The 12771-nt window shown below is 38.8% G+C and overlaps 1 protein-coding gene and 1 long non-coding RNA gene across 3 annotated transcripts; one reads left to right on the plus strand and one right to left on the minus strand.

The window, feature by feature from the left end:
- Positions 1 to 1819: 1819 nt before the first annotated feature.
- Positions 1820 to 12771, minus strand: LOC118754416. Of its 2 annotated transcripts, XM_036489291.1 has the most exons (3): positions 12005 to 12771; positions 2203 to 2835; positions 2024 to 2132 (listed from the first exon to the last, which is right to left on the minus strand). In XM_036489291.1, the coding sequence occupies exons 1-3, from the start codon at positions 12156 to 12158 to the stop codon at positions 2116 to 2118; spliced, it is 804 nt and encodes a 267-aa protein (XP_036345184.1). In that variant the 5' UTR covers positions 12159 to 12771; the 3' UTR covers positions 2024 to 2115. The 2 variants fall into 2 exon arrangements, with proteins under 2 accessions (XP_036345183.1, XP_036345184.1); XM_036489290.1 differs by having other exon boundaries at positions 1820 to 2835.
- LOC118754417 lies at positions 11271 to 12129 on the plus strand. The gene is made up of 2 exons (XR_004994892.1): positions 11271 to 11812; positions 11872 to 12129. It is a non-coding gene; the product is annotated as an uncharacterized LOC118754417 (long non-coding RNA).

Genomic DNA, 12771 nt, shown 5'->3' on the forward strand with positions numbered 1-12771 from the left:
TGATTGTGCACTTAAAATATAAAAATAAAAATTCAATATGTCTTTCTAATAAAGCTTCCGAGCAGTTGTTTCTTTATGCCCTTACAACGAAAAACATGCCATATGTGTTAAAATTACATTTACATCTTTATTGGAATATTGCCACAGAAAATTTTAGTTCACTTTAACGAACGAACTAAATCATTAAACACGAGAATTTGGCTGCAATGGTTACAGTGACGGTCAATTTAAAATTTGCTCCATAACATGCAATGCAAACCATATGCACCGGATTATGATTATCCTTATACTTATTTCTTAGGTTATGTTTTTACACTACGCAGAAAAGAAACACGCAGCGGTATCTATAGTACGTTAAGAATCTGTTGCACCAATGCCCCAGTAGAAATCTTATGCATACAACATCGATTTCGGTGGCATACAAAGATACACATAATTATTGCTTGCAAAGGTACTAATTTTGATACGATATTCATATAGTTCCATATGTAAATTCTGCTTTTCTGATACATTTTAATATATGGCACATACGAGTACAAACAAAGCGGTAGCATTTTTAACTTCGGGTTAATTTTTTTTTCTATGGATATGTTTTCGAGATATTTGCAATTTACCGTTATTCAGCTTAAAGCAAAAATTGGTTCCTTTTAATCACGTATATCTTACGAGTCAATTTAAAAATCTTAATATAAAATACGGCAAATTAAATTTTCCATAAACCGTGCATACATCACTTTCCGATAGGGCTTATAGTTTTTGACAAATTAATTAATCATTCCATTTTTTTATTTTTTAATGAAAAAATGAAAAAAAAATCAAACTTTAACAGAAAAAAAATAAAAAAAAAACAGTTCTGTGCCAAATTTTTACTGATGAAGAAAATCGATGGATAAATCCGAAATAATGAGTGGTCAAATGAAAATGCGCAAAGATTTTTTGTATGAAATATAAGTAGAAAACCGTGTTACTTAGGTGTACGCGGCGTATGAGTAACATTCTTTCATGCTCTTCATAAAAATAATCTTGCGCCTTTTTATTTGACCATTCATTATTTCGTATTTATCCACCGATTTCCTTCATCAGTAACTTGATTTTTTTTTTGTAACAGAACAGGCTTTATTACAAACGCAAAAATTTGGCACAGAACTGTTTTTTTTTTAAGTTTTCTTCTGTTAAAGTTTGATTTTTTTTTATTTTTTCATTAAAAAATAAAAAAGCTGGAATGATTAATTAATTTGTCAGAAACTATAAGCCCTATCGAAAAGTGATGTATATACGGTTTATGGAGAATTTCATTGCCTTTCATTTATATTAAGATTTTTAAATTGGTTCGTAAGATATACGTGATTAAAAGGAACCAATTTTTGCTTTAAGCTGAATAACGGTAAACTGCAAATATCTCGAAAATGTATCCATAGAAAAAAATTAACCCGAATTTCGGATTCACCGAGCAATTCTACATAGGATTCCCCATCGCTGGAGCATCAGATTGTATGGGAAATAATACTCACCCCTGTAAATAATGTAGAAGTTCTACATACATAAGGATATTCTTTGGCTAAAGTATGTACCAGCTCATTTAAAGAAATATAAAATGCAAAGAGTACAAAAAATAAAGCATTTATTTCAATTCCACTGGAAACAAAAAATATTTTTCTCTAATAAAAACAACAGATTTCACAATACACATGTTTCGGTGTGCATGCAGGTATATAATGTATGTATTAGTGTCTAACTGTGTGTATGTAGGTAGGTGTGTGAGTGTGCGTTCAGGCGCTAGAGTATAAAGGTGTTCATGTGCGTAATGTTTTTTTTTTTTTTGAAATCTTATATTGTAGACTTCGATGTGAAAATAAAGCGATCGCAATTCACTTTCACATCGGTCTACCCTGTTTTCACCACTGCTACTTTCACGTTCACGTCCACGATCACTTGCTCTTGGCTCTGTACTCCCAGCACTTCCGGCATTACCACGATCAACACCACCTTAACCACCGCATTTGCTATACGTTACGCATCGCACGTGTACGCCTCAGTCGGCATTATCCAGAATGGCATCAATCAGCGCCACCACCTTCTGCCGGAAGCGACGATTCTGTTTCCCGGACATTTCCTTCAGAAATGGATGCAAGCTGTTGAGAAATGATTGATCAGCATCAGGTGAGGAGGGCATTAAACATTGGCGATGATGTTCATTTTTACTTTTAATCCACTCGGCAAACTCCGTCAGATCGACGGCAGATGCACTACGCGGAGTTGGTTGCGAATCCGCTGCTGCGGCAAAAGCACTATGGTTTGCCGCATTACCGCTGCCACCTGTAGCACCACCGACGATGGCACAAGCATTCATGCTGGGAACGGCTGTTGCTGTACATCGTCCATGCTCTGGCGTTGTTGTACCCTGTTCCGTTTTGATGGCGGTCGGTGCCGGAATTACGACTGGTACTGGTATGGCGCACGGGGCCGCCATTGGCGGATGCACAGTTATGCGATGCTGCTGTGTTGTAGCTCCTTCATGCAGCGAAACCACAACATCTTCCTCGGCTATTGCCACCTCTGTGGCATTGGAATCTTTGGTGTCATCACTGCTGACTATAGGTAATGGTATGTGATTGATGCGCGTCATGGGCGGTTGCGGCGTCATTTTGCGTTGCGCAATTATACTTGACGAAGAACTGCCGTTCTTTAGGCGCGTCTTTGTGTAAGGAATCAAGAATTGCAGATACTTAGATAGGTAATATTTACGCTTGCCTCTACCAGTACTAGTGCGTGACAACTTCAACGATCGGAGGAAACTACTCCTTATTGTGCGCCATCTTTCGCGGCAATTTCGCACTGCAAGTAAAAAAGAATTGCATATGAAACTGTTTTCATTTAATTGACACTTGTTTTTCAAATGTAAATACATAACTAGTATGTGATAACTCAAAAGATCGGATGATTTTGGAACCAAACGTGTTTTTTTTTTACAAAAGGTATTTGTTGAGGAGTAGGCAAATGTTAGTTGTTGCATAAATTCTTAGATGTTTGCATATCCAGCACATTTATAATATGGGTGTGATAAAATTTCTGTTGGCTGCTGTAGAACCATCGAAATACTGCAACAATAACTTTCCTAACACAAAACTCCACCAGTCCAGAGTTTCATTTTAAATCGCCCAGAGAGAAACCCCCAGAATGATAAAGGGACGAAGCGGAGTTTGGAAAATATATACCACAATTATGATTCATGTATGTACATTAGAGTGGTCCAAAAATGCATGCGAAAAAGTAAAGTGGGAATTTTTATGCTCTCACCCCCTAGGATTGTTCTATACCGAAAAAATATACCCCTATTTTTTATTTTGAAATCAAAATATATTTAGAGGTCACTCAAAGCGTTCAAAGTTTTCCATGTATTTTATATGAAAAAAAAAACAATTTTCGTAGAAATGGTATAGAATTCTTGAAAATCAATATTTTTTTCCATTCCCAATAATATTACCCAATTATTTATTTAACCATTCCTTTATAGTAACTATATTTTATAGGTCCGCAAAAACCCTCAGAAAATGTCAGAAAATGCAATAAAGAAAAAAATAAAAAAAATTGGTATTAAAAAATGGTGAAATAAACAATTGGGTATTGTTATTGGGAAACTCTTGAAGAGAACCACAGGTTTCTGATCGTAAAATATTGATTTTCAAGAATTCCATACCATTTCTACGAAAACTTGTTTCCCCCATATAAAATGCATGGAAAACTTTGAGCGCTTTGATTTTGATTTCAAAAAAAAAAATTAAAAATAGAGGTATATTTCTTTCGATATAGAATAATCCTAGGGGGTGAGAGCATTAAAATTCCGACTTTCTTGTTTTGGACCACCCTAATGTACATACATAATAAAGGAAAGTTCTCTGAAGTTATGTTTTATGAAAATACACCTCTAATAAAATATTTACCTACACCAAATAATAATATGTGAAGTATATGTATGTATTGCTCAACGACATTTATATATATAGGAGAGGTTGACTTTAACATCACAAAATTGTTGTCTGGTCACGGCTGAATCCAGCTCTACCTTCCGGAACTTAGCGCCCAAGATAGTCGAAACATAACGAAACTAGGAAGCTGTTCGTACCATAGGGCCTAGAGGTATACGCCGCCGAGCCACGCCGCCGCCGTTTTTTGTCATTCCTCACGCGCCGCCGCCGAGTTACGAAAATATCGGCGCGGCGGCGGCGGCGTTCGGCGCCTAAAGAATTTTGTACAAAATTTTCATGGTGTATGAACAAAATTTAAATGCTATAATCACTTTTTTAAAGGTAGAAAAGGCAAAAAAAGGCAAATATCTTAAAAAAGGCAACATTAAATGTGTATATATGGAATCAGGGAAAGCTAAATCGTGGACATTCTTAATCGAATATACTCTATCTCTTTAGCAGAAAAAAAGGCAATTTCCATAAAATCCGTTCCCTGGTTATAACACATCAAAAACTTTAATGCCAATATCCTAGAAAGCAGTTTAACAGAAGCTGCTTCATTGCATCTAACTCCTCAATTATTAGAGATAGAACAAAGACAAGTTGATTTTCCTGTGTATTTTTTTATATTTTAAACAGACTTTAAATAAAAATCAAACACTTTTTTTTGCTAAATTTTACATTCGTAAGTTATTTTACTCTGGGGTCCCACATACGTATACAAGTAATAGGTGGCTGTGTGAAAATTATGTTGGCATTCCTTAGTGGTAGTCAAACCCCAGAAATGTTTTGCTCCTTCGCATCGCAATGTTTTCTACACAGGGTTAAAGTTCCTCCTTTTTGGTAAAAATTGGTATTATTTTTCATTACATTCGGTTCTCCTTATAAAAATTTGGCGCTTAATATTTAAGTGGAAATTTAACCCATCTATAAGCCATTTTTTTAAACAGTGGGTCAAAAAGGGCCGTTCTGTTTCGAGTTGATGGGTTAAACTTTTGGGAAAGAGTAGATCAACCTTAATGCCTAATGCTGACGAGATGACATAATAAGATTAGTAGCCTCATGGCTCTTTGGAATCTACCTTAAGGGCAGTAGCGCCGGCGTTTCCAGACGCGCCGGCGTCGCCGCTGATTCTTTTTAAAGTTGACCACGTCGCCGCCGCAAAGCCTGTCGGCGTAAACCTCTAATAGGATCAGCATAAAAGCGAAGCTAATAGCAAATGAGCGTTTGGGTTTGGTTAAAAGAAAAACTTTACTGGCTGTTATATATTAGACAAGATACTGTGAATAGAGCCAACAACTCAATTCCACCTCCCGACGAACTACTTGACGTAGTTCCGGGGGACAGCACGAAACGGAGTTGCCTTTATCCCACGATGTCTGAATTTTGTATGCCATTGAAACTAATACGGCTAAGTAAATTGGCGTTTATCAATACTACCAACTCCGTCAGAATTGGGAAGTATGTAACTCTTCAAGTCATTTGATATCAAATGGTAATACAGGCATCGCGACACTGTCGCGTAATTTAAGTATAATAGATTGGCGCTTACACACTATGTTAGTGTTTGGCCGAGCTTCTCCTTCGAACGGTGATTGTATTTTTATGAGAAGCTTTTTCATGGCAGAAATGCACTTGGAGGTTTTCCATTGCATGCCGAGGGGCGACCGCAAACAAACACTTTTTTTTGATGTTGCGTTGAACCGGGCTTGAATTCAGACGCTGCAGAATGGTAGCGCGCACTGGTAACCACTACACCACAGCTCAACGTTAAATCGTCTGCGGAATTCGTCATCGCCAATGCGCAAAGGCCTGTAAATATTTCGCAGAATCTCTCCCTCGAAAACTTCAGGAGCCCTTTTAAGTAGACGTTTTCAGTGTCCATGCCTCCACGCATGTACGACGAGAGAGGACTTTATTCTCAACTTCTTACTTAGTCCAAAGTAGCTCTTGCTGGCAAGAGTGATTCTCCCTTGAATTTCAAGGCTGACATATTTATTGGTGTTAATGCTGGTTCCCAAATAAGCGACGTCGTCTACATTCTCAAACTTATAACTGTCAACAGTGATGTGCTTACCAAGACGCTTAGACTCTGAGTGTTTGTGTGTTGACTTCGTGCCAGAATAAGCAAAGTCTTTCAAACTACATATCTTGCCTACTGGCTTTCAATTGTCTTACGAAAAACTTTCAACGATCTTAGCCAGCGTGGCCTTGTTAGACCCACTTGCATTACTTCTTTTTCATTGTTTTCATTTATGAGTTTCGGGGGGTGAAATAACACAAACGGCAATAACGCAAAATTTGCTTTATTTCCTTTTTAAATTGGAACTAATACCAAAATCCAAGTTTTGCTTTATTTCCCATTGCTTATTTATACTATTTGTAAAAAAACAGTTTACTGACAGAAGCAAAAAGAACTTTGTTTATTCCAAAAATACAATTAAACCAAGGCACATTGGACAGGTAGTATAGCAGCTGATTTGATTTTTTTGTTTTCAAATTATTTGTTCTCGAAAATGTCAAATATTTTTAATTTCTTCTCACAAAAATTCTAAATTGTTAAAGTCTATTTGCATGTAAAACCTTTTTCCATACAAAACCAGCGAATGAATAGCTGCTTTTGGAACGCTCGCCCAACTCGGCAGCACAACCGCTGATTACTGGGCCTGGCACAGGATGGATTAATTCTTCGAGAAGCAAACCAATTTACTAAGAAAGAAAGTTGCAACAATTTTAATTTTTTCAATTTAAATTTGGTATCTTTTTGTATTTCACATGACACGCTTTGATGTAGAAGAAAAAATTAGAACAGTTTTTGACACTTTCGATACCAGAAGCAACAACAAAATACAGGCAAATGTTGTTTTTGCTCAAATGCTCTCAACCTGTTTGATAGGCCTTGAATTAAACAAAAAATGTGATATAATTCATATGAAGAAAGTAATATTCACAAAATATTTTTACTTATGAAAAGTCTAACAAAATATAGGGAAAGCATCGTCTTCAATAACTGCTCGGCATATTGGACATAGCGCTTTTGTATGAATTTTATCTGCATGCTTTTTACTATGTTAAAAACATTGCTGGAAAACCTTAAAATGTTTACAGGGAACGATGTCGCATTAAACAGATGAAGTAATAAAACTGCTTTCTCGCTTTATTTTCTGACATTCGGCTGCCTTATAGTCCCATTTTATAGGCAAATTTTCAAATAAGGCAGTGGCACCTGGTAAATTTCACTATGGGTGGGATGCATGCAGACATTGAAAAGCAGTTTCAGAAGTGAACTGGTTTTATTTCATTACTAGCAGACCCGGCGAACTTCGTCCCGTTTTTGGTCCAACATTTTCACCAACAATTCACGTTTACGATTTTCATTGGCACATTAGTCTGCTAAGATTAAGGTTTGGTGGTCATTTGTCGCTTTAAATAACCTAAGGAAAGTGTTATATCCGTTCTTGAAATTCTCCAGTTGTGCGGCATTTCATAGCACGGTTATTAGCAAAGCGAAATAAATTTTTTCCTCTTCACTCCCTGGCGGCAACAATGACCCGGTTCTATAGTGAATGTCCTAGAAGCTTTACAGTATAGTAGGTGGTTCAGCCGCTCTCGAGCCTTGCGAAAACTAACAAACGGCTTTCTAAATATATATTACTTGAGATATATTATATATTATAATTATATTTCAGTATCCGTTGTTTCTGATTGGCGCAAAAAAATCTTGCCTAGTGACGAATTCGCCCCTTGATATGGTCGTTACTTAAAGCTATTTATATTCGAAATTGCATGAAAATTGGAAAACAGGAATCTATAAGCTTATCCAGGCAAAAAGCTACCTACGCACCGAATTTTAAGCCAATCGAACCGTAAATACGATTTTTTCGAATAGATCAGTCTCTGGTCTACTTCTCGGAAAAAATTTACCATATATCCTAATATATGCTAAAAAAACTACTTATGTACCGAATTTTAAGCAAATCGGACCATAAATACGATTTTTTGGAATAGATCGGTCCCTGGTCCACTTCTCGGAAAAAATTTATCACATATGCTACTACATGCTAAAAAGCTACCTGCGCACCGAGTTTTAAGCCAATCGGACCGTAAATACGATTTTTTCGAATAGATCAGTCTCTGGTCTACTTCTCGGAAAAAATTTACCATATATCCTAATATATGCTAAAAAAACTACTTATGTACCGAATTTTAAGCAAATCGGACCATAAATACGATTTTTTCGAATAGACCGGTCCCTGGTCCACCTACCCGAAAAAAAGAAAAAATTTAGTCTAAAACATGGTGGTTACCGAAAGCTATTTGTATACAAAATTTCATGAAAATCGGACCAGCCGTTCGCGAGATTACCTGTTACAAAAAAAAGGGACTTCTCTTTATATAATTAGTATAGATTTTTCTTTTTTCTAAACGGTTATAATGCCACTAGTGCATAATTGCGAAAGGAGGGGATGGGGGTGCGGGACGCGAGCGCGAGCGCGACGACGAACGCGGCGCGGCGCGGGGTGGCGCAGGCGGCGCGCGAACGCGGACCGCCGCGACGCTGGGCACTTTCAAAATTGTATATTTACAAATCCATTTAACTTGTTCATGTACTACTTTTTGTCAAATGTAACTGGGTGACTACCTACATATGTGCACTATTTTGCTTTATTACTCAAATTGTTAAGTTTAAAAGTTGGTCTTATTGCTCAACGAGAAATGAACTAAAGCAAATTTGTGTTGTTTCACATTCAATTGGGAAATAACACAAATTTGCGTTATTGCCGTTTGTGTTATTTCACCCCCCAATGGAGTTTCTAGTCTTTTTTTGCTACTTCCCCCAAGGATCTAGTCAAGACTCCGTGAGTTTTTACCGCCGTTATTTCGGCTTACTCCATTGATAGTTAGCGTTTGATTAACCACATTTTTCCACCAAATTTCCCCTTTCACAGTAACGGAGTCCTCCTCACTAATCGGTGAGGTAGCCAGCCGGTGAGTAGTATACCGATCTTGTGGGCGGCTTTAGATAGATGTAGTCTGTTGCCATTTCCACGGGTCAACAAATTGGCCTTGTGTATATCACCAGAGAGCTACCAGATTACTTCTGAAAGTCACAAGAAATTTCGATGTTTGGTCTGTTGGTATCTCGGTTTGTTGCAAGTTCAGAAGAGAAACACGCATTTGAACGCCTGCACTAAAGCGTAACAAGGTATTTGTATTGGTTACTGCAATTGTTGTATGTGTTTTGGTTGTGGACTTTTACAATTCGAGAGGATACAGAAACACCAAAAACTTGTATTTGATACGATACACATGTCGAACTTTAAATCATCAGGGAAATTTCGTAAACTTTATACTAAATACTCCCAAATATTATGTACATATATCCCGACGGGCACATACATATGTATGTATATACATTAGACCGAGTCGGTCGCTATATAAAAAAAAAATTGTAATTGGACCACTAGTTTGAAAGCTTACTTTGAGAGGATTTATGCGCCGTAAACACTTCTATCTTTGGCACGCTCCAAAGCCAGCCAAAAATGATTTTCTTCTTACCTCTTTTTATTTATGATCAGATTTTAAGATGTGGGAGCTAAGCACCTTTTCAGGAATACGGAGAAATGCATCACTTAATATAAAGTATACATTTACGGTACTAGAATTAAATTTGGATGGGTAGAAGTTGTGAGTTAACTGGACAAAGAAGGTAACTGAGGGCAATATGATCTTATATATGAAAGTATATAGTAGTAGGTACTTAACAATATCTTTTTAACGATATACTATACGTATGGCGCATATAACAATTCAAAATTGCCTTACAAATAAATAAAAGCTAAGTTATGAAGAAAACTCGACTTTGGCTGTTTTTCGGACGTATCAGGAACGGAAAATTTTATGACGCTTTCCAAGTAACCTTTCGAACCAGTTGGGATGATTACAAACTTTTTCTCCGTGACCCTGTCTAATAAGCACATATCCATGTGCATATGTACATGTGTATACACCCAGCTAGCAAAATTGCCAGAAATCTGTTAGATATCCGTCAGACTCGGCGGCAAAAACGTCTGAAATCTTTATGATTTCTGGCCGATATCGATCAGAGAAGCATATGGAGAGGTTGACAGGAAGTCTAACCGACACTTCGTGGGAAATTCTGATTTAATTGCCGACGATTCTGAAGGATATCTTATAGATGTCTGACCAGAAAATAACGGGAAATAAGAATAATAAGACGTGTCTGTCCGAAATCGGATAACGAAACAAATAAAATTCTCCAGAAACTTTGCCGAGAAATCTGTACGAAACCTGTAAGACTTGTCTAAATAATAATAATAATAGATTGGCGCTTACACATATGTTAGTGTTTGGCCGAGCTTCTCCTCCATCTTGTGGCGTGCGCCTTGATATGAGAAGCTGTTTTTCATGGCAGAAATACACTCGGAGGTTTGCCATTGCCTGCCGAGGGACGACCGCTGTTAAGAAAAAACCTTTTTCTAAATTTTTTGCGATGTTGCTTTGACCAGGGCTTGAACCCAGGTGCTGGTGAGTGAAAGCGCGCACTGCTTACCACTACACCACAGCGGCCGACTTGTCTAAATAGTCAACTTTTGTGCGACTTGTCTGATATCAGAAATTGTCTAGCAGATGTGCTAGCTGGGTACATTCATCCATATGTATGAATACATATATGCATGTTCAGAATGTGCAAGCACTTCTAATTTTGAGCTTACTTTGCACTTAGCACGAAAAAGGGAGATAGGTACTCAGAACTTTTTCTTACTTCAAACTAGTGCTTAGCGCAATTCTGTTCTTGGATGACTTAAAGTTCGCACTTTTAATAGAAAATGCTCCACCGAATATCGGAAAACGCATTTCGTAGAGCAAACAAAGTCGTAGCGGCGCTGGCTGCAAGCGCCACAAAAACTAAAATAAAGCAAAACATATTGATAAAACTCTATGCACAAACATTGTAATCGCAAACAACGCAATACGAGCCCAAAGTGTCTGAAAATGGCATAGAATTGCATCAACAGCAACCAGCGAGAGAGACTAAGCGAGAGAGACTAAGCGAGAGCGATTGTGAAAACCACACAAGATAATTGAAGTGTATGCGAGTGCGGTTGAAGGTATGGTGTGACAAAAGCTCTGAGCACTGAAAATGCAATATACATACTATGTATGTAGGTATTTACATAGAGGAGGCAAGCGAGCAAGCAAAGCTTCTGCTGCAATTGCAGCTGCCTTGCTGCCTTGCTGCGATGCCGTTGTCGTGCTGATGTATTAACGTACTGCCTTGCGTCGCGTTTCGTCTCATCCTTGTGCGCCATGTCGCACATGCAAATGCAGCAAAACACGGCAACAAGTAAACAAACCGATTGGCTGGCGGCTGACGAAGCGACGTGGTGCGACGCCCCACTCGAAGGCACCTACACAAGCTCGCGCTATTGAAAAGCCACATTGTAAGAAGTTGGGGGCGCAGCAGTGGGTATGGTAACTGAGCGTATTGAGGGCGCTGCCAGTGCCAACTGACCAACATATTCTACAAGCGAACGACAATCGTAGAGCTGCGTACGACGTACGATATACATATGTGCATACGATGATGGGTGAGGGGAGCGCAGCGTTGGCGAGGTGTAGGGTGTGGGGTGAGAGCGACTGGCGAGCGTTGAAGTGCAGTGTAGTACATGCATTGCGAATGCGAATGCAAAAAACTTTGAAGAACGAACGGCACGCAATTCTACGCTGCGCTCTATTGTGAGCTGGTAGCTTACCATAGTGCTAGTAAATGCGAAAGCTCAACCGCATGAACACACTCAAATGGGAAAACAACACCAGAAACAGTAAGAAAAATTGTGCATTGACAACAATAGCAAATTGTAAACGCTAAATATTATAATAGCAATAGTGCATACACACAGTTGCAACAACAATGCCAGCACTAACAACAATTATGGTTATTAGCAATAAAGACGAAATGGGAGCAGCTGCGACGGCGCCAGCCAGCAGGCAAACAATGCTTTTCGCTTACATACCAGTGTCTTTCGTCTCATTGGCGACCTCCTGCCAGGCCTTCTGGGTTTCGTCCTTCTTGCTGTAAGCTGGTAGCGTCGAGTTCCAAAGGCACGGATGGTTTTCGACCAATTGCACAAAGCGCACATTCAAGACAGGATCATCCTTGCGCGCCATGCGGACAGCGGGCGGCGCAGCAGTTGCGCGTCGCTGACGACCAGACTGACGACGAGAGTGTTGACGACGTTTGATGATGATGACACCGTCCGCCAAATGCACAGTGGCTGCTAGCAATCGTAATGCTGTGTCTGTCGCACCTGTTATCGTATTACCACCACCGCGCTATATAATATACAATAAATTGAAGCCACTCAGACGGCTGCCCTCGTTCGCGGTTTAGGCGCAGAGTGTGATGCGACGCGGCGTATATGTATTTTGAGTGAGTCGATATGTGTATATATGTGAATGTGTGTATGTGTGTATGTGTTTTTGTATTTTGTATGCGACGCGAATTAAATAGTGAACGACGGTGCAGCAAAATCAACTTGACTGAACGAGCGTTAAGCGAAAACTGAAAAAGCTGCATTGACGACGGCGGCGCCCCAACAACGACGGCTACTACTGCAATGGCAAATGGCAACAGCAAAAGCAACGGCAACGGCGGCACATTTCAGCCAGCACGAAGAACGCGCGCCGTGAGCCAAAACAGTAGCACAGTGTGCTCGTTTCTTCACAAGTTAAACTAAAAATTGTAACTGCTAAATAAAAAACTATCAAGGCCAATGTAATA

The sequence above is a fragment of the Rhagoletis pomonella genome, unplaced genomic scaffold (assembly GCF_013731165.1).
Source record: "Rhagoletis pomonella isolate Grant_MI unplaced genomic scaffold, Rhpom_1.0 Rhpom_scaffold_03858, whole genome shotgun sequence".
Taxonomy (NCBI): domain Eukaryota; kingdom Metazoa; phylum Arthropoda; class Insecta; order Diptera; family Tephritidae; genus Rhagoletis; species Rhagoletis pomonella.

What these genes read in the sequence shown, in the direction of transcription:
- LOC118754416 (XM_036489290.1), bottom strand. Translation starts at nt 12,158, where the DNA reads ATGGCGCGCAAGGATGATCCTGTCTTGAATGTGCGCTTTGTGCAATTG. An exon ending in CAATGAGACGAAAGACACTG is followed by an intron (nt 2,836 to 12,004) that starts GTATGTAAGCGA and finishes TTTTACTTGCAG; the next exon opens with TGCGAAATTGCCGCGAAAGA.